We start from the raw sequence: 21151 nt of genomic DNA, 5'->3' as shown, positions 1-21151 counted from the left end.
GGGTTAACCTCCTCGTGGTCACTATAATGTGGTTCTCGCTCTCGGCATGGTGAGTTGTGCGTGGATGCCGCAGAGAATAGCGTGAGCCTCCACACACGCTAGGTCTCCGCGGTAACACGTTCAACAAGCCATGTGACCTTAACTGCAAATTCTAATTATAACCCTTAAAAGCTTTGCAGTGTCATTCACAAAGGTAAACTCCCTGTAATGTATGGTTCCCCGCAGAGACACCTGTAATCTGTCTGTAGTTTGTTTCACAGGACTGTGTTTATAAAATCAGCATGACATCACATGTGTTCTCTATTCATATGTTTCTACAGCATCACCCCTATGATCACTTTACCTACCCAAGAAACACACTTCTGATTCAAAATGCAGAGCAAGTCTTATTTATTCTGTCATTCAGATGACATCATGATAGTTTCTGTAAGATTTTTGAACTTTTAAGGGAGCAAAATAAAAAGCAATGTGTCACCAAATTCAATGTCTAAAGGTATAAAACACATCTCTGGCTCACGTTGAAGGAAAGCATTTGAAACATTATTGGTTAAAATGCTTTCTAATGAAATTCCCAGAAAGGAGTCTTAAACCGTTTCTCTTTAAGTGCTGCAGTATTTCACAATTCTACTGCTTGTGTTGTTTGGATCTCATTCGGTGTTTGGTTTTGTTACATTTTCATTAGGTGCTATGAATGGGCCATTTGTGTAGCTTAACACAAGCTGGTGTGTTCTGGAAGCTTTTCAGAGATAGGAATGACCTCAGCATTGCTTTTTCACTGCTTTTTTTCTAGTTTTCATGATAACTTCGTTATATGGTTAAGTGTGTTGTGTGTGGCTATGTTAGAGTGGAGACAGATTTCTCAGATCTCAATGATTTAAAAGTCCAAATAGACCTTAATAGATTCCATCAACGTTTCCTAAAATAACTATCAAAATGATGTCAATACTATTACAGTCAGGAAGCAGGCATGACAAGCAATTTGGAGCTGTAATCTATAATGTCCTTCAAATAGTAATCTCCTGTATTAACCCTCCTATTTCAGTCATTTTTGACCTGGGAGAGGTAGATAATTTTTTAATGCCACATAGTTTTTAATACAGGAACAAAACTTTTTTGTCAAGACCATCAAAATACACAATATTTTCTCATTTTTTTTATACAATTGTTTAAGAGATCTGACCATTTAAGTTACATCTTTTGTGTTCGTGGGTCAGTTTTGACCCGGGCGTCAACTTTGGCTTTACACATATTATGTAGATTCTTTTGTACATCAATAAGTTAGATTTTTACTTATAAATATTTTTTAACATTTTGCCTCTTTCCCATAATCTCTCACACACTTTTTTTTTTTCACTCTAGGACTGCATCTTGTTTACAAACATGCACACACAAACACACACACGGACATGACCGATGTAACAAACCTAAATTAAAGGTACTACAGCCTAAAGGGGGTGTGACGAGAGCAAAAGTTCATACACACATTAGTCTTAATAGGGCTTGAACGAAGAAATTGTTAAATTGCGATTTAAATAAATAAATAAATATTCGGCTCTCCTCAAAGTTTATTTGCGCTGCTCTGTCCTGTCTATATTACATAAGAGCATTATTTCTGTGTTTTCAGAGTGGTTCTGTGCTCCACAACTCCATCTCATGCTTAGAATAACAGAAGTACTCAGAGTTCGGTTTGGTTTGCTTACGTGCTCCAAGCACTTTCTTTACACTAAACCGGCGCATCCTATTATCATCTGCTATAGCAGCATCTCAGTCTCCGCCAGACACCGGTATCATCATAATATCATGGAATACAAGAAGGGGTATAATTCAGATATCTTTATTTAATGATTGCATTAACATTAGCATTGGTAGAGTCCAGAAACATGTGCTCTTCCTCCACTGTCCTGTCATTTGTTTACATAAAGAAGAGAGTGTGTTGCCCTTATTACACTCCCAGCGGCAACATGTGGAAGTGGAACTAATATTATCAACAGCCATCAAAATTAAAAAGTAAGAAACATACATAAAATAAATCTATATAAAATATTTAGATTCTATAATATATTTCATGTTAAATGAAATATAATAAAATAATGAATAAAAATAATAAAATGAGACTGTGACAAACTAACCAAAACTTTCACTTTAAGTTTAATTAAACCAGTGGGTTATCAGTTCAACTTCAGTTTGACATTAAGCCTTATTTTTTAGGACTATCTTGTATATACAGTAGAGAATAGTTTGTATAAGCCTACTTATTTTTAAGGCCTAGAGTAAAATGGAATGTTTTTTTGTTCAATTAATTATTCAACCAAACAACCAACATTATTTTGAATGGCAAAAACTAGGCAACAAGCTTGGTATTACCAACAGGGAAATTCAGTTAACAGTGATGTTTAGCAGAAAGTGTACATATATAACCAGTTTTGACAGAGCTGCTGATCAAGTTAAAAGATCAGCATTAGATGATTAGATCCAGATTGGAGCATCCCTAATATTGAAGTTGACTGGGTTTCCAAAACTAATGATTCCTCGTTACTCATTGTGTAGTTAATGCCCTGTTGTTTGCTTTGTCCTTGTCAGTTGTTATGTGTTTTGACCTCCTGTTCCCATTGTTCATATTTTCTCTGTTCCTGTGTTTTTTCCAATCGTGGATGTTTCTTTTGTTCCTGTGTTTACCCTGTTAATCTTTGTTTATTTTATTAAATACTTTTAAGCTGCATTTAGATCCTACTCCTGTGACCTCCCTCCTTGAAACATCTACTCTCTCCTCTCCACCAATAGCTGGTGTGTGGTGAGCATACTGGTGCACTATGGCTGCCGTTGCATCATCCAGGTGGATGCTGCACACTGGTGGTAGTTGAGGAGAGTCCCCCTATACTATATTAAAGCACCTTGAGTGCCTAGAAAAATGCTATATAAATGTAAGGAATAATATAAATAATCAAGGAATAAATTCTGACTGGATAAACTTTTCGTTTTTCTCTATTTGTTTGTTGATGAATTAAGAGTGGAAAGCAATTAAAAATACATAGGCAAAAAGGAGAATGAAAGTATGAAAAATATTTATTTATTTGGCATGTTAGGCCAGTAGAGAAGGCTTTGCTGGTCCTGAGAATTTGTCACTGCGATTTGAGTAAAGTTATGACATCTCAAATACATATAGATCAGTTGGGGATTATGCGGGCCGCAGCTCTTCTGATAACATTAGGCTTTTTATCAATATCATGTGGTCAGTGGTGAATGATAAGACTCTGGTCGCTGCTATATCACTTGACGCAGAAAAGGAATTTGATATGGTAGGATGGGATTATCTTTTTAAGATTTTGGAAATATACTGGTTCGGGAATACTTTATAGACACCCAGTAGCAGCGGTACAAACAAATAGATTAATTTCAGATAATTTTATTCTGGATAGGGGCACCTGGCAGGGTTGCCCTCTTTCCCCATTATTGTTTTGTCTTGCCCTGGAACCATTAGCAACCACGATAAGAAGGGAAGATTATTTTCCAGGGGTGGTGGCGGGAGGCGTGGCGCATAAGCTTTTGCTTTACACTGAAGATATTTTATTATTTGTCTCCAGCCTCACTAGATCTATGCCTTCCATTTAACAGAATTATGAATACCTTTTCTAAATTCTTAAGGATACAGAGTCAATTGGTGTAAATTCGAAGCTTTAGCTCTGACAGCATAATGCCAATAACGGCTTTTCAGCCAGGCACCATTCAGTGGCCCAAACAGGGCATTAAGTATTTGGGCATTTTATTCTCAGCAAATTTGTCTGATTTAGTAGAGTTAATTTGTATCCCTTAATAAAAACATTTTCGAGTGATGTGGGCTTCATTACATTTATCTGTTATTAGGAAGGTTGATATTATTAAAATGAATTGTATTCCAAAATCCAACTACCCACTACAATCTCTCCCTGTAGATGTCCCTCTCTCTTATTTCAAACAATTTGATAGCATAGCGAAGTCCTTCATTTGGTTAAGTTATTTCAATAAGTTACATAGGCTGATTGACAAAGGTGGGCATGTCCTACCCAAGATTTTGTTTTATTATTATGCATTCGGTCTCAGACATTTGGCTCATTGGTCTCTTGCACCTTAGAGAGCCCCTCCCTGGTTTTGTATTGAACAGGAATTTCTTGCCCTATTTAGCCATTGCAAAGCCTTTCTATCAAACTAATCGGAGAAGTTAAGTTACACCATGTTGTCTCACATTTGCACTCGGTGTGGAAAAATTGCCCAGTCTTTAATTCTGACATTTATTTAAATGTTGCCTGGAGCATATGGCTGAACCCCAAATTATGTATCAACAAGTCCCCTTTTTGCTGATCAGAGTGGATTGTGAGGGGTTACTACTCTCTGTGACCTATATGAGAGTGGACTGTTGAGATAATTTCAAAATTTGGTTCAACATCAGCTTGCAACATCCCTTCAAGATCTATAAAAAGCCCTGATCATCAACGTTAGGTGCATACATTTTAGCCTAAATAAGACTTTGCCCTGAATCTCAGCTAAAATAATAATGACCCTTCCTAATTTATCTTTAATTTGTTTGAGACATTTGAATTGTAGATGTTTACTTATCAGTGTAATGACTCCCTTGCTTTTGCTCGAGCCAGCACTAAAGAAAATATGCCCACCGCATATCCTCCCAAATTTTTCAGCTTCCTGCAGAGAAAATGCGTTTCTTGAAGAAATACTATGGCGTGGAATTACTACATGGAGAGAGACAATCCACTCATGTTAACATTTGAAATTTTGACATATAATAAAAAATAGATAGTGTGTAAAAAAAACAAGATTATAAAGGCCACATTCTAATATTAGTGCAACAATCAAAACCAGAACATCCCCCAGAACCAAACAAACAGAAAAAAGAAAAACATGGCAATTAACCTAGAGCAGAAAAGAGTAAAATTCAAATGGTCCATGCACGCCCACGAGAATCCCTGTGACAACTTTGCCATCGGATTGCTCAAGTCCGGTGTTTCTATACACATTTTGTGAGACAGAATTACACCGCAAAAGATAATCTATAAAACAAACTCCAGTTAATAGGTGGAATAAGCACAAAGAGCATGTAGATTCATCCACAAAACTGTCCCGAAGGTGTGTTACTCTACAAAATAAATTCCAGCCACTAGGCAGAACCAGCACACAAAAAAGTGCTCTGATTCCTCAAACAGTCAAGCGAATGTTCAGTGAGCCAGCCCACTCAGCTGCAATGTGAGTACAACTACTCCATTGACTTTATGAAGGACATCACTTGCTGTGGGTATGTGAATGTTTTACGGCCATCCTTAGCATTTATTCTGAATTTGGCCAGGAATATCAGTGCAAAAGTGACCTTCCATTTGATGTAAAAGTTTCTTGCATTCCTTGAAGCGATCAAGTTTCTCTTGTGGAATTCGCAAAGTCTGGGAACAAGAAAATGCTGTGGTTCTTCCAAGAAAGCCTTCCTTTACTCCTCGCCTCGGGTAACACAAGATCTTTATCGGATGATCTCAGAAATTTGGCCAGAATTGATCAGGGCCTGTCTCCCTCTGCGATTTAATTAATTTTAAAATCATTAAATTTACCCACGAATGCAAAAGGTATATGCAGATTCTGAACGCAGTATGGGGGTTAAAGATGAAGTGTGTAATTTTTTCTACGTTAAAATCCTATCCCTGCTCGGTTTGCAGAGTAAATTATAAGGAAGCCATTCCTAGCAAATCCCAGAAAAGTGTAAATGGTGGCTCTGTGGTGCCATCAAAACATTGCTGTTTGTTTGAGCATCCCAACCAGGTAGACACAGCAACATTAACTCCAGTGACATGAGTTTGAGGTAGGACTATCTGTTTATATTGACCAATGGAAGACGGAGGGCGTTTTGTAAAAAGCTGTTTGAAAACAGTTCTGTTTGGTGACTCTAGTGGCTCAGAAATAAGACACTTCAGCGTTAATTGCAGTTGTTTTAATTAGAAAATGTATTTGATGGGATTAATTAAATGTATTGAATGTACACATACAGTAGGATTGGAGTGGATTCACACAGCATTTACATCAATTCACTGTGGCTATTAATGAGAGAGTTGTTTCAAAATAGAAAGTTTTGTTGGGATGATTAAATAACCTTTATATCTCTATAGTGATAAGACCAGTCCAGGCATACTCTGACAATGTGTTGGGGGTTCCTCACTGAGTATGTAGTATCTTATTCTCTCTCTCTCTCTCTCTCTCTCTCGCTCCTTATGTCTAAAGTCTGCACACTGCTCTAGGTTTGGACATGGAAAGAATCACAACTGTGCTACTTTAAAGTCTGACAATCATATTCTTTTTTCTTCTTGAGCTCTTTAGGGCCTGTGAAATTCATGAGCAGCCTTTAATTTATACACAAATTGATCAGTAGCGTTTGCCAGAGTGCTAATCATTAATGTCTTTACTACTGTGTGTTTGAAAATTATCCCAATAGCTTTGGCTCTTTAAAACACATCTATGTGCGAAAGTAGAGCAAATCATTATCATTGTTATTAATGCAGGTAAATACTGGATTCCTAGGGCTTACACACAGAAGGATATAGTGTAATGTGAAATGCCATGACTAAATATAGCCCCACCCTTCATTGTTTGTCCATTAGGAAGTTATGAGCATTACTAAAGTTCCCGTTTTGATGCCAAGTTTATGTACAGCTGTAGAGCTACAAGGTTTTCTTTAAACTAGAGACCAAAAACTAAATAACAGTCCAAGTTAATTATACCAACACTCTCACTGACATTCATTAGAAAAGGAAACTACTCAATCAGCACTATCACAAGGTTTTGTTTGGATAGGGAGGTTTTTATGCCTAAGATCAAATGTTTTAAGGGAAATATGGTGAGGTCAACAAACGTTCAGCAGCCTTTATCATATGAACTGCCACACAGGAAACTGCCTGCATGGAGCTAACAGCCACAAGAAGGACTTCCTGTGTTAGAGTATCAGGGTGTGTCTCTGACCACAGCTTTACTTCCCTGAAGCTGACTCACAACTACTTGCAGTGATTAGGACCCTGTTTACACCTGGTATTAAGATGCATTTTCGGTGATCCGATCACACGTGGTCAGCACTAAATACATGTCAAAGCGGGGTCTAAAATGTTTTGTGATCAGATCGCAAAAAATACATAAATACATTTGTAAATACCCTGTACGAATGTGGTCAAAAGCGCAAGTGATCACATCGCATATGATGTGTAAACTCTATGCATCCCGAAGAGCAGCGAAGCACCACACCTCTCACATGTCAATCAACCGCTGCGCTACAACAAGTGTTTAAACATTGCCGGTTATGAGCATCATGAAGAAAAAAAGGTTTGATTGGAAACTTGAGAACATGACAGATCCTCTTCAGTGTGACTGATATCAGCATGCAGAGACACATATGAGAAACACTGGCCTGGTGTTGCAGCCCTCTTCAGCCAGTTGCGGCCCGTTCGGCATAACACAGCAGGCCATTTCAACTTATCGCCATCTGTTCGGTCCTGTTTCGTGGTAGGCCCACTGGGGAAAGTCCAGGTTCTCCCTATGGCCAGTACGCCTGTCTGCTACAAAGGTTCATACAGGAAATGAACTAAAATAACCGATAATTCTACTCGGAATGTTGCATTTATGCTTGGATAAATTTTCAGCTACATCTGGGACAAACAGTGCACCAATTTGTTCCACGTTCTTTGTCTTTTCTGACTATGTTGCACTTTAATATCATGCAGTAACACAGTAACATAGTGATTGATGTATGTCGTCATTAAATCAGAGACCCTCCCCTCCGAATCCAAACACAAGAGGTCACATTTAGCGACCAGGTGTAAACAGCAATATGTCTCGCCTGAACACGTGTGTTTGGATCACCTGAGACGCATCATAATACCAGGTGTATATGGGGTCTCACTATAAAATAGTGAAATTCTACACTTGATTTGCTGATATTTTTCACAGAATTGCTTAATATTCAGTTTAATAGTCAGCTTATTTGGCTACAGTACACCTGGATTGGAATGGAATTGTTTGGAACTGCTATCAAGTCAGGTCTCCAGACTATATTAGCCTGATTATTTTTTTTATTTAATTTTTTGAAATCCTAATAACTGTCCCACTAATTTTACTTTGTTACACTTTAAACTGTATTTTTCACACATTTATACACAAAATGTGTATCGATTACTATCAGGATTGCTCTGTAATTCAATCTGCTGCATTTTCAAGACAAATATAATGTGTTTTGAATGGAGAATCCAGCAAGAGAAGTGACTACGCCGAATGGTGCTGGTTAAGTACCTAAAGTGCAGGATCTTGTCTATTAAATTCCAGCACAATTTTGCCCCTGGCCACCAGAATCCTTCAGCTTCATTCTGCTGTGTGTGTCAGATCATGCCCTAGTTTTCCTTATACTGTGGGGCTTATTTTTCAGGGCAGGTGAGGGATTTCTGTGTCGTGTCTTTGCTTGTCTCTGATTTTTGGGTTTTGTATTAGTCATTTTATTAACTGTTGGCAGTTTACCAATGGAATCTTTTGACCAAAGCTAATTTGAATCACATGCCCTGTGTCTCAATTAGCTCCCTAGCTCCCCATGTTGTGAATCAGTATATCATGAGCACTAATTTGGGCACTGGTAAGGGTACTGATCCACTGAATAATGGGACACTTATGACTCACTCACCTGTGACACATTAACGAGCTTGAGCATTCAAGGGCAGCAGTTATTAATCAGCACCATCGCTGAATAAATTACACTATAGTTCATTTTCAGGAGTTTTACCTCAGAATTATTTACTAGCAGAGAAAAATTAGACTGTTTCACATTTCTGTAGTTGCTGAGTTTCACTCAGCAGAGCTGAATACAATAGTTTTGCTTGGGTGGCAGTTACCAGCAGAGAAAGAGAGAATCCAAAACCCTTTTAACTTTGATCTGTGATTGGTAACGCTAGAGCAGATTTTAGGAAGAGGGCATTATTGCATAATTCCTCTGTACTTTCAGGTGTCCTGACCTTGAAAAGATGGGCACACAGTTCCAAACTCACCTTCCAGAAATCCACTGGAAATGTTGCATGTTGCTTTAGCTAATGTATGGTATCTTATGTAACATTTGCTAAAATGACTGGCAGATTATCCCTTCTCGTACTGGGTGTCATGACTGTTGAAAGATTTGTTGAACAGAGTATACACATCAGTTTGCGTTCCATATATCTGTTGTATTACTGAAGAGCAGAGTTAGATTGTCATACGATTAACCTAATATGATTAAATAATTTTTTATCTGAGATACAGAGGAGTCATCCTCTATCGGACATGTGTCTTTAAATGCAAAGGCCGATTTTGGATTTAATGGAAGTCTACAACAGGGTTGATTTCAGGTTATCTCACTGTCTCTGCTGTGTCTTTTGTGAGTGTGTGGGAATGTACTTACTGTAGCTATAGTTTGGGGACAAAATTGTCCACAAATGTGAGCTAAATATAACAAAAACCTGCCTTTGGGGACATTCAGGGATGTCCTTAATTGGAAAATTGATTCACAAAGTAACACCGCTTAAACTTGTGTAAGGTTCCCTTACAATTCAGTTCACTTAACATTGCATCACTAAGCTGATGCTATGCTTATGCATAGTTGAAACTCTTCTACAATAAAGGCAATTCTGAAATTGGCTATGCCATTTAAGCCCTGCCCTTTTGGGAGCAAAGCTGTCTGGTATAAAAGCGGGTGCACAAACACCATTTCTCTGAATTTCTTCCATCAAAACAGCGATTCATCTCTCATCTTAGGAGCAACTCTCCATTTGTCGCCATCAAAATACACAAGCCAGTGGACGGAATCTTCGCAAGCTTAGAAGACTCTCCGCTCCCCTGAGTTTTCCTCTCCTGGCTCACCATAAGGGTCATTCTCTTGTGGCATACCAATGTCGGTCATCGTCCCATGGGACTGCGGCATCATGTTTCCTCTCTGGGAGGGTTATGTCGAGTAGTTCGGAGTGATTTGACTCTGTTCCCCATAATGTCAGCTTAGTGACTCTATGTCAGTGGGGATTTCTTTAAGACTGCAAGGGAAGCTCAGCTTCCCCTATAATGTCAAAAAAATAATGGTTAAATATGTACTATTGTGTAAACAATTTATTGACTAAAAATGCGTTAGAACACGTTCATCTCGAAGACGAGTTCATTCAGAATCAGCTACATTACATATAGCAGGTCGGCTGACTCGGTTTACTTCTCATACATTCCCGTAGCGTCAGTGCATTTCCCTGTTGAAGCCGAGCGTCCATTGACTTCAACAGGGCTGCTCTGAACAGTTTTTTTCAGTGCTCCGAAAATAGACGGTCATTGGATAAATGCTGCGATTATGTCCCGCCCACGGACGCTCAGCGTCTCTGGGGGTGAATGAGGAGTGGGCTGGCCCGGACTCCGGGCTTCCGCGTGATGATTGGAGGATCTGTCGAAAGACTGCATCTCCTTTTGATTGACAGCGAATCTGTACTATAAGAAGTCACTGAAGCTATTTCACGCTCAGTCCCATCGTGGATTTCTCAAGTGTAGTCGAAAGACAAACTGCTGCAACCTATTTCTTTATATTTGTTTGGCGAAATTGCTAGTCAATTTGCATAATACATTTCACACAATTATACACCACATTCCTTGTTTCAGTTTTACCAAGTTTAATATATTTTGTTTTAGAGCGTTCGTTCGTTCGTTCGTTCATTCATTCATTCATACAGTAGGCTAGGCTAGCGTCGTACGGGTGAAACTGCGCACGATGGCAGACGGTGCTAATATTGTCGACCTGATTTTGGAGAAGCCATTTGAAAGTCTTCCTTACGAGGAAAAAATTAGAATTAAACAGCAGGGCAGATCAACACCTAAGATTGATTTAGTGCAAAAAATAGGGTAAATAAGTTTATAATGTAGGCCGAAAATGAGCTTCCCCTCTTTGAAAGACCAGCAGCCGCCACTGCTCTATGTCAAGTGAACTGAATCGTAAGGGAACATCTTGGTTACTTATGTAACCTTGGTTCCCTGAGATGAAGGTAACGAGACATTGCGTAAATTGGCCGCACTACAGACTCCGAGATCTTTGAGGTGCAAGCGATGCACTCTTGATCCCTCAGTCAGAATTCTGAGGAATGGTGTTTGCGTGCCCGCTTTTGTACTGGACAGCTTTGCACCCAAAAGGGCCACCATAGCCAATATTAGAACTGGCATTATTGTAAAAGGGTTTCAACTAGGTCGTGTAGAAGGACACTCCCCATAACGTCAGCTTAGTGATGCAATGTCTCATGCCCTTCATCCCAGGGAGCCGATGTTACATACATAAGCAAGACGTTTTGCCTACATTTTGGGGACCAAATGTCCTCATAATGACAATAAAACCTAAAATCATCTACAAAACAGCTTAACTCTGTGCGGCGACTCATGCATGGACTTTGTATTTTGGCTTTGATAAATACAAAGTATAATATAAAAGTATAATATAAATAAATTTAAACTAACTGAAGACTGTTAACAAGACTCTAGACTGCCATTTAAGGACGAAAATTTTGGCATACTGAGTCACGTGACACAACAACATAACATCGATTTCCGTGAAGTGCTTCTACAGGCGCAGAGCCAATAAAAGTGCCTCTGGTAAGAAACCTAAAAGTTTTTTCATTTAAACCTGTTTGTGTGTAAAGAGTATCACCTTTAGTTTCTTTTGATATGCCACTTTAAAAATTCGCACATTTTTTGCACGTCAACGCGCTGATAAACATGATGTTCACATATGTGGATTTTGGGAAATTATTTTCACATTAATTTTAATATTTGGTAAAAAATAAATATATATATATATATATATATATATATATATATATATATATATATATATATATATATATATATATATATTTCTTTTTATCACTGTACAATACGGTTCTATTCATTAACATGTAACAATGCACTGTAAATATACTGTAGGAATTAATATAAAAATTGAGTGTATATATAGGTTCATCCAAAAGCTGAAAAATTTTGCTTTCATAGGTTTGATATGGAGTTAGGATGAAAATAAGGTGCATTATGAGACCAGTGCAGACAGACAGCACACTGGAGGTAAAGCCAATCACTAAATAGGGCGCAAGGGAGCATCCTATAGCTCTCTATGCAGTAGAGTACATTCACTCCTAAAATTTGACCAAAAGTTCAGTTTCAGGCTGGAGATGATGTTTGGACCACTCATCATGTTTGACAGACAATGATAATCAGTACAAAGAGTTAGAATTTATAATGTATAATTATATTTTAACATGGTTAGCAGTGATGGGATGATGCTTGCCATTACTTTAATCAGAATGAATTATGCTAATTTCAGCTGTAATGCCTGTAATGTCTCAAAACATGAATAACCAATACTCCTGGAAATACAAACAATTTGATAGATTAAAAAAAATTATAGCTTGGTATTATTTAGGAAAACTATTTGCTCTAGAAATTTATTTATTTATTATTATTATTAAGTTTTTTTTTTTTTTTTTTTTTTTTTTTTTTTTTGCTTGTTTATTAGGTGCTACTAGTTACAAATCAAAAAGGGAAAAGGAAAAGGCACACAGCAGTCACATTATTTGACCGGAAAGTTTAGTTGTAGGATTATGGGATATGAAATATCATTAGCTCCATATAAAAACAATAGAAATCAAAGGAAGTCCCCACCATGATTGAAAAACAAACGTGTGTGTGTGTGTGTGTGTGTGTGTGTGTGTGTGTGTGTGTGTGTGTGTGTGTGTGTGTGTGTGTGTGTGTGTGTGTGTGTGTGGTACAGTCAATGGTCTTTGTCTCTGATGGCTTTGTCTCCTGTGACCCAAATACTCACTGATGTGTGCGGTAATGCAACAAACAGACAGCAACCACCAAACAAAAACAGCTGCATTGACACTTGGGGTTTAAATTGTTCTTCATTATATGCTATAAATTATGTATGAAAGAAGCATTTAATTTTTTAATTGAAAGGATGTTATATCAAAAACTCTCTTAGCCCCATTAATGTTTAATACCCACTAATGTATTCTCCTGGTGTCTGCAAAATTGCACTAGGTCAAATTAACTTCCATTTTATTAGATCAGAGTTAAAGCTCATTTAAATCTGGCATGTTGATACTGGTTATGATTTGGTTCATGTTTATATACAGGTATAATGAAATACAGAGACATCACAGAGAGTCATATTTATTTAGATTTAATACTGAGCTAAAACATGTAAACTCATGTTCATTAGTATTATTATATCTGAGCTGAATATTGTTGCACAGCAACAGAGAAGGTTTGTTAAAAAGCTTAATCTGCCATATTCATGTCTGTGTCCCTCCTCAGAAGGTCAGGCTGGAGACATACAAAGCCCACAGCTGAATATATTCTTGGATATTGGAGATGTTCAGCTGGCAGGAGAGAATACAGTACATACTTGTTTTTATAAACAAGTCTGCAAACTTGTTATGCAAAGTTTCTGGCTTAAACTGTGTTAAATAAAATAAATAAATGTAATGATATTCAACAGAGTAAAACTCTTAAATATCTATGCAGAGAAATGTCTAAGAAAACGCAACCCGTATTTGTTTGGTAGCTGTCCCATAATAAAGTAGTTTCCATGACTAAACTAATGATCTGTGATGTTCAGAAATATGTGCCAACACTTTCTAAACAAGTCAGTGAGCACCAAGGAACAGCTGAATTGGACAAAGCTTTCTGAAGGCTAAGGTATATTTTGATTTTACTTGTGCCATTGCATCTCGTGCATGGTCATCCCAGTTGTTCTAGACAAGAGGACTGTCTCTGTATGCGACTAGCATTGACCGCACTAAAGGTTATATGTCATTCTTTCTTTACCTGGAATTTTGTTTGTTCAAGTACAATAATAGTATCAAAAGTACAGCTCTTTTCTTGATGATGTTCCTTTTAGTTACACTATTAAAAACTAATTTTTGACTCCTAAAAAATGTATATTGTCTCTAGATTAAAAAGCTAATTACATTAAAAAAAAATTGTTTTAATTGTTTTCATTTAATCTTCAAGATGCCAGTCATATAGAAACATTTTTGTATTTGTTTGAATAAATTTGCTTGAGCATCTCACTTTTCTAAACTGGCCTTCAGCAGCTAATTTACGTGACTTGAATCTACCAACACGTCAAAAAAGTCTGCAGGTAGAGCTTTAAGCCCTTTTATCTGACTGGTGGTTTTTGACAGATTTACAGTTGTTTAACCAAATAGCTGAGCATTTGGTATTCTTTTCTTTCTAATCGGATGCCCATTCCTAAGAGCGCATCATGTCAGGTTTCCTCGGAAACTAACTACCATTATGCATCATCCCCATAGTAACCTACCCACACATGCTGTCAAGTTCCTTCCCACACAGCTTAGCATGATTGGAGGTTATTATTCCTCTTGGGCGAATGTTTCACCAAGTACCTCTGGTCATGACTGCAAGCATAATAGAATAGAATGTATTTTACACTGATAAATGTAGCACTTTTAGTTTGCAGCACAAGTAATTGAAAAAGTAATTCTGTACCTCATTACTCATGACACATTTGTGTTTTCACCCTTCAGGACAGCAGAGAGTTTCTGTGAGCAGTCTGTTAGTGTGTCAAGGTCTGCTGTTGGTGGGCACTAATCTTGGGGTTACAGTGGGCCTGTCTGTGCCCAGACTGCAAGGCATCCCCAAGGTCACAGGTTTGTACAAACTACAATCAGTTTTCTCTTCCATGTCATTCACAAAATAATCAAACAGGCCTATTATATGGTGACTTTGTGTGTGTGATGGGACACTTATACACAGGCCAGTAGCCGGATGCAAGAAATCCCTCTTAACTTAAGGGATTTCTTGCAACTGGGCCCAGAACCTGATTTTCACTGGACATATAGTCAGGCATTGTTCATATGTACCCTACCGACATTGGTCAGAGTAGGGACAAACCACAAACCGGCGACAGGGTGTTGGGGGCCAAGGCTCGTCGATGCGTGAGGGCATTAAAGCTATCCCGTCTGGTCCGAACTGTGGAAAGAGTGTCAGAAAATGTTAATTATGGTTACGGTAGGAATGTGTAACAACACCTAGTACATCGCACCCTGCTGCGTATGGGGCTGGGTAGCCATAGACATGTCAGAGTGCCCATGACAACCCCTGTCCACCACCAAAAGCACCTACAATGGGCACGTGAGCGTCAGAACTGGACCTTGGAGCAGTGGAAGAAGGTTGCCTCGTCCGATGAGTCCAATTTACTTTTATATCATGTGGAATGCTGTGTACTTTTGTGCCATTTACTTGAAGTTATGGCACCAGGATGCACAATGGGAAGACGACAAGATGACGGTGGAGGGAATGTGATGCACTGGGACCTGGGTAATGTTTGCTGGGAAACCCTGGGTGCGGCCATTCATGTGGACATCAATTTGACATGTGCCACCTACCTAAACATCATTGCAGACCAGGTACACCCCTTCATGGCAGTGGTATTCCCTGATGGCAGTGCCCTCTTTCAGCAGGATAATGCACCCTGCCACACTGCACACATTGTTCAGGAATGGTTTGAGGAACATGATGAAGAGTTCAAGTATTTGCCCTGGCCTCCAAAATCCCGAGATCTCAATCTGATTGAGCATCTGTGGGATTTGCTGGACCAGCAAGTCCGATCCATGGTGGGTCCACCTCGCAACTTACAGTACTTGAAGATTCTGCTGCTAAGATACCACAAGACACCTTCGGGGTTGTTGTCCATGCCTTGGCGTATCGGCGCTGTTTTGGTGGCACACGGAGGACCAAAAGCATATTAAGCAGGTGGTCATAATATTTTGCCTCATCAGTGTATGTTGGAGATGTATTAGGTTGAAAAAAAAATACATCCTCACAGGTTTAACACACTTCTAAAGCCTGAAAAATTTGGCATATAAAGATTAAAACTACTTCACACATGCAATATGCATCTTCTTAAATCAGAGGGTGCCATCACATGCCACAAAGTAGTATTGCCAAATTTGTACCCTTTTTTTTTTTGCAAGCAACATAAAATCATATGTTAATAATATAGATAATTGAACAGTTCAACCCCCCTATTATTAGTTAATAATAGTTATATTAACTAATATATATATATTAGTTAATATTATAGACCTAACATGTTCACTCATTAGGTTTAATGATTCTAATCATCACTTAACTAACTTGTTTTGGGGGCCTCGGTAGCTCAGCGAGTATTGATGCTGACTACCAACCCTGGAGTCGCGAGTTCAAATACTGGAGTCGCGAGTTCGAATCCAGGGTGTGCTGAGTGACTTCAGCCAGGTCTCCTAAGCAACCAAATTGGTCTGGTTGGTAGGGAGAGTAGATTCACATGGGGTAACCTCATGGTCGCTATAATGTGTGGTTCTTGCTCTCGGTGGGACGCGTGGTCAGTAATGCGCTTAACAATGCGTGGATTGATGGTTTCAAATGTGGAGGCAGCTGAGATTCGTCCTCCGCCACCCGGATTGAGGCAAGTCACTACACCACCACAAGGACTTGTGGTCTTTGTGGTCTTTGTGGTCTTTTCTTCCAAATGGGAAGAAAAGAACTTACTAAACTATTTTCTAACCTGTTCAAACTCACACTGCTGGGTGATGAGATACCAGCTGTCTCCACTTGTTGCTTCTGTCTGTTTGCAAAAACACCACCTACTCATTTGGACCTGACATCTTACTGCACTCATTAAGTTTGATGTTTGTAATTGTCACATGGGCGATATAAGCAAATATTGTACTGTGAAATTCGTAACACTTTTGGATAACCATGGAAAGTGATTCAACTTCTGAAAGAATCAAGTTTCTATTTTATTTAAAACAATGTCGAGTGTAATGGTAAAAGTTCCATATCCGCAATCTCCAATGAAAAGACTTAATATAAAATTATTAGATGGCAAGTGTAACATGGTTAAAATGGGCAAGGAGAACAGTCAAAGTAATAGTTAATGAAACAAAAAGACACAAAACACAGCCACACATATGGCTGTATGCCGAGAAAAGTGCTCATTTAAATGAAAAATAAAGCACAACCAACTAACGATGACTACAAATGCACATTCACTGCCAAACGGCAGCACTTTGCATCACCGCCCTAGTCTGTATATTCTGTTCGCATATCGATGTAATCGGGATATAGCCCACCTCAAGTCACTGAAAATTTGTTTCTTAACATTATCTTTTAGCCTCCCACATCCCTTGACAAATGTTTTGAAGAAATAAACTATGCTCTTTTGAGATGAACGTGCGTGCTTCATGGTAATTTTGGAAATGGTTCACAAAAACCTAGCTAGCTAGCATTAACCACTCCTGCATTAAAAAAACACTCAAAAGTTAATCAACAGCCAACATTTGCCAAGCAAGCATGCAAATTAAACATACAAGCAATTTACATAACGCTAAATATGACAATCCACATTTTGGTTTATTACTCCTGACTCATTTTTGCTGGTTATTAATTTAAATGTGTGTATGTTGGCTACTTCTCTCAGCCATACAATACACATGTACAGTTAAATGTTAGTCTTTTAGAATGATACAACGTTAAAAATGAAATGGTAAAAGTCAGTCTATTATACGCTATAAACAAATAATCAATATGTATTACAAATAGCTATTTTATCCCAACATTCGTTGCTCATGCTTCTCGTCTTCTCTGGGTGAGAAATATGGCCGCTTTGAAGCAGTGCATTCAGTTAAGCAACGCTGCAACCAATTGATTTTGACCAATCACAACGATTCCAATCGCAAAGGTAAATTCAGGACTGGATCACGTATGTGGATTCAATTTGGAACTACCAGAGCTAAAATTCAGGTTAATGAAGCCAAAATGATGGAGAAAATTTGTATTTAGAAAAATTATTAGATTGCAAGTGTAACATGGTTAAAATGGGCAAGGAGAACAGTCAAAATAATAGTTAATGAAACAAAAAGACACAAAACACAGCCACACATACGGCTGTATGCCGAGAAAAGTGCTCATTTAAATGAAAAATAAAAGTAGTATTGCCATGGCAATACTGGCGGCGGCAGCCATGGCTTAAATTATTGATCCACATACAGTAAATAATAATATTTTCAGTATAATCTAATTGAATATTCAGACATAATTCAGCCAGTTTTGATTTAACAAGTTTCTTACTGCAGTCAAAATAAATGAAAAGATGTCATTTGAGAAGTATAACATTTATTTTTATTCACATATCCTTTCACAAACAGTAGCCCCATGCACTGTGGTGGTGGAGACAGTGTCCCATTCATCCCATTATATCTTACATGGCTGTCTTGTTCATATAAGTTCATATATTTGGCCTTATATCTGTCACAGCAGTTGCATAAAGCTGTTTGCAATCTGAGTTTCCTTCGTGAATAGTTCAAATCTACCAACACTAGTTGCGGAGTAAGTGGGTCTTTTAAGAGCAGAGAATAACAATGATGGTGATCCGTGAAATATCCGAAATTATTTCAGATCCTGAGTTTGTCCTGATCCACCAATCCTGATGGAAATTGAAAGTTAAAGTCCAAATCACATTTTCAGCTCAGTTTGAGTGAAGCGCCTTTTGAATGCAGTTGTTTTCTGCGATGCCAAAAGAATCCAGACGTGCTGCTGTCTAGAGTTTCTTTTAAATGTTAACTTCATGTATTGCGTCAATATCTCACTTCAAATATTTTTTTTTTATTTATTTTTTTTTTTAAACGAATAAAAAAACAAACAGAAACTTTTTTGTCTATCCCACAGACATTGTCTATCTTTATTTTTTTCTTTCTCCAGGTCGAGGCATGGTCTCTTTTCATGCTCACCATGGCCCAGTGAAATTCCTCACTATGGCAACAGCAGTGTGTAACGTCTCCCACGCAACCATGGCAACTCTCACCTCCAACACACCCAGCCAGAACTGCACAGGGTTGGGGGATGGCAGCACGAGCTCCCCCTTACATGCTTCAGTTCTCCAGGACCCTCTGTCCTCCTCATGTGGGTCTCTGGCTCTGTCTCAGGGCTCTTTAGAGCACGGGCCAGAGGACGGAGCAATATACGACCTGCTGAACGAGCCAGCACATTTCCAGAAGGTCAATCAGAATCAGAGAGTGAATGTGAGCTCATTGTTAGTGCTGTCTGGAGGGCTGGGGCACCGCAGAATCAACAGAAAAACTAAACAGTCCAAGCACGAGGAGACAGTGTCTAACATAATGGTGTGGCAAATACCACTGCTAAGCCAGTGAAGGAGGGAGAACCACACAATGGTGAGGCGTATTTGCAGATAATGATGTCAGTTCACTCTTAAAGGAATAGTTCCTCAAAAATGAAAATTCTGTCATTGGTAATAACACCTATATGACTTTTTCTTCTGCAGAGAACAAAAGTAGATTTGTAGAAAAGTAGAAAGACAAATTGTATGATAAAAAGTGCTTTCAAACAGAATTGGGAAGATTTTCAGCGAATAACAACTTAAATTTCTGTTTGTCCCTTACACAAAGTTATCATATGGCTTCAGAAGACTTGGAATATATTGCACAAATTCAATGGATAACTTTTATGATAAGTTTATTGTGCTTTTTTTGTCACTTTTGGAGCTTGATCCACAACATTCTGTTGTGAGTAAATTACAGAATTATCTTTTTGGGGTGAACTATCCCTTTAAGATTTGGACTGCTGCACAGACACCAATTTCTACCACTCTTTTCTTTATCCCATTCATCTAATGATGCTCTTGCTTTGTCTCTTCCTTCCAGGGAATTGCATGTCAGAGAGAGAAAGGGAGAGCTGTTCCTGACCTTGCTTTCAGTTATGGGGTGACAGAGAAAAAATTATTTATGAATGAATGGAGAATTTTTTTTATTTAGGAATTAGCTGAAGTACCAAGTTCTAAGCAATCCAACATGCATCAGAGAAATATGTTTTACCACTTGGCACATTTACCGTTAGTGATTTTTGAGCACATAAACTCCTTCAAAAGACTTAATTAAAAAGGTGCATTCATGAAAAAGCCAATTCCACTGTAGTGTGATAATATTCAGGTCTAAATGTGGTAATTTAACATTTTTAACTGCTGCATGATTACATTTCACAAGAAAAATAGAAAACATTCACCTATGTTATGATGCCATATTCTATTGTAACAGCAAATAATTCATTTGTCACTTATTTTAAACCTGTCACCTCTGCTCAGATATTATTTATTTTAATTTGTTGTTGTTTTCCTTTTCTTGAAACGGGATCTGAAAAAGTAGCTTCATCTAGTAATTATACAGTGTTTGTTAAAGAGGTCATAAAACATTCCTCGAATCAGCAGGTTATTTGAGGTTGCACCTTTGGATTGGCCTCTGTGATCAGCTTTAACCTGTGACTGAATGACTTGTATGGGATTCTCTGGCAGGCTAGAGATTCTTTCAGGTTTTTAGGTGAAGTTGTTGTCTACTGATACAAGTTCTTTAAAAAAAATTACTTCCTCCATAATTCTAATTTAAGGTTGATGCTCGTCAATATTTAAAATTATGGAAAAGCTTGATAGTGACACGTTTTTATATGTATTTTTTACTTCTATATTAACATGTACACAATTGTTTTATTTAGTATTTTTGTATATCTGTGCAAGTCTAATAGATAACCATGTTTTTGTTTTGAAGAAAATTGATTGAATTTGAGGTTGAATAGAGGTCGAATGGCTTTCTTTGAAATGAACTTTACCAACAGTAACACTGATTTTAGAGGTTGAGGGAAATTGAGGAAATAAAGAAATATACAAAACTTGGAATAATCTAAAAACAATTATGAATATGAAAAATGTATTGATCCCAGTGAGATTTCTTTAAGAATTCCTAAATATTCCTCTTGCAAGGTGTCTGCCTAAAAGGGAAATTAAAAAGGTAATAATTATTGCTTGACTGTGATTGTTGATTATTGAATTATGGGCTGTTTAATTATTGTAAATGGGTACTGTTTAAGTGTATTGCATGTCTTGGTATTCTCACTTAGTTGCATAGAATTTTACACTGAGTTGGAATACTGATATTCATTTAAAAATCCAGATATTGGAAGAGCAGAAATTTCAATGTTCAACACTGCAACAACACAGTAAATCAATCTCTTTGTACCACTGAAAATAATAATTTAGCAA

General features: G+C 37.9%; 1 protein-coding gene across 3 annotated transcripts in view; it reads left to right on the top strand.

Moving 5' to 3' along the window:
• Nucleotides 1-20944, top strand: part of LOC127656838 (rho guanine nucleotide exchange factor 10-like) — an 88760-nt gene extending 67816 nt beyond the window's left edge. For 2 of the 3 annotated variants that reach the window (XM_052145327.1, XM_052145326.1), the window contains 3 exons: nt 14592-14714; nt 18808-19277; nt 19767-20944. In XM_052145327.1, coding sequence (XP_052001287.1) covers nt 14592-14714; nt 18808-19256 — 572 coding nt within the window. In that variant the 3' untranslated portion in view covers nt 19257-19277; nt 19767-20944. The remainder of the gene's footprint in view (nt 1-14591; nt 14715-18807; nt 19278-19766) is intronic. The other variant, XM_052145328.1, reaches the window with a different exon arrangement.
• Nucleotides 20945-21151: the final 207 nt, after the last annotated feature.

Source organism: Xyrauchen texanus, chromosome 16 (genome assembly GCF_025860055.1).
Source record: "Xyrauchen texanus isolate HMW12.3.18 chromosome 16, RBS_HiC_50CHRs, whole genome shotgun sequence".
NCBI lineage: Eukaryota > Metazoa > Chordata > Actinopteri > Cypriniformes > Catostomidae > Xyrauchen > Xyrauchen texanus.
This window is presented reverse-complemented; position numbering and strand designations above follow the sequence as displayed.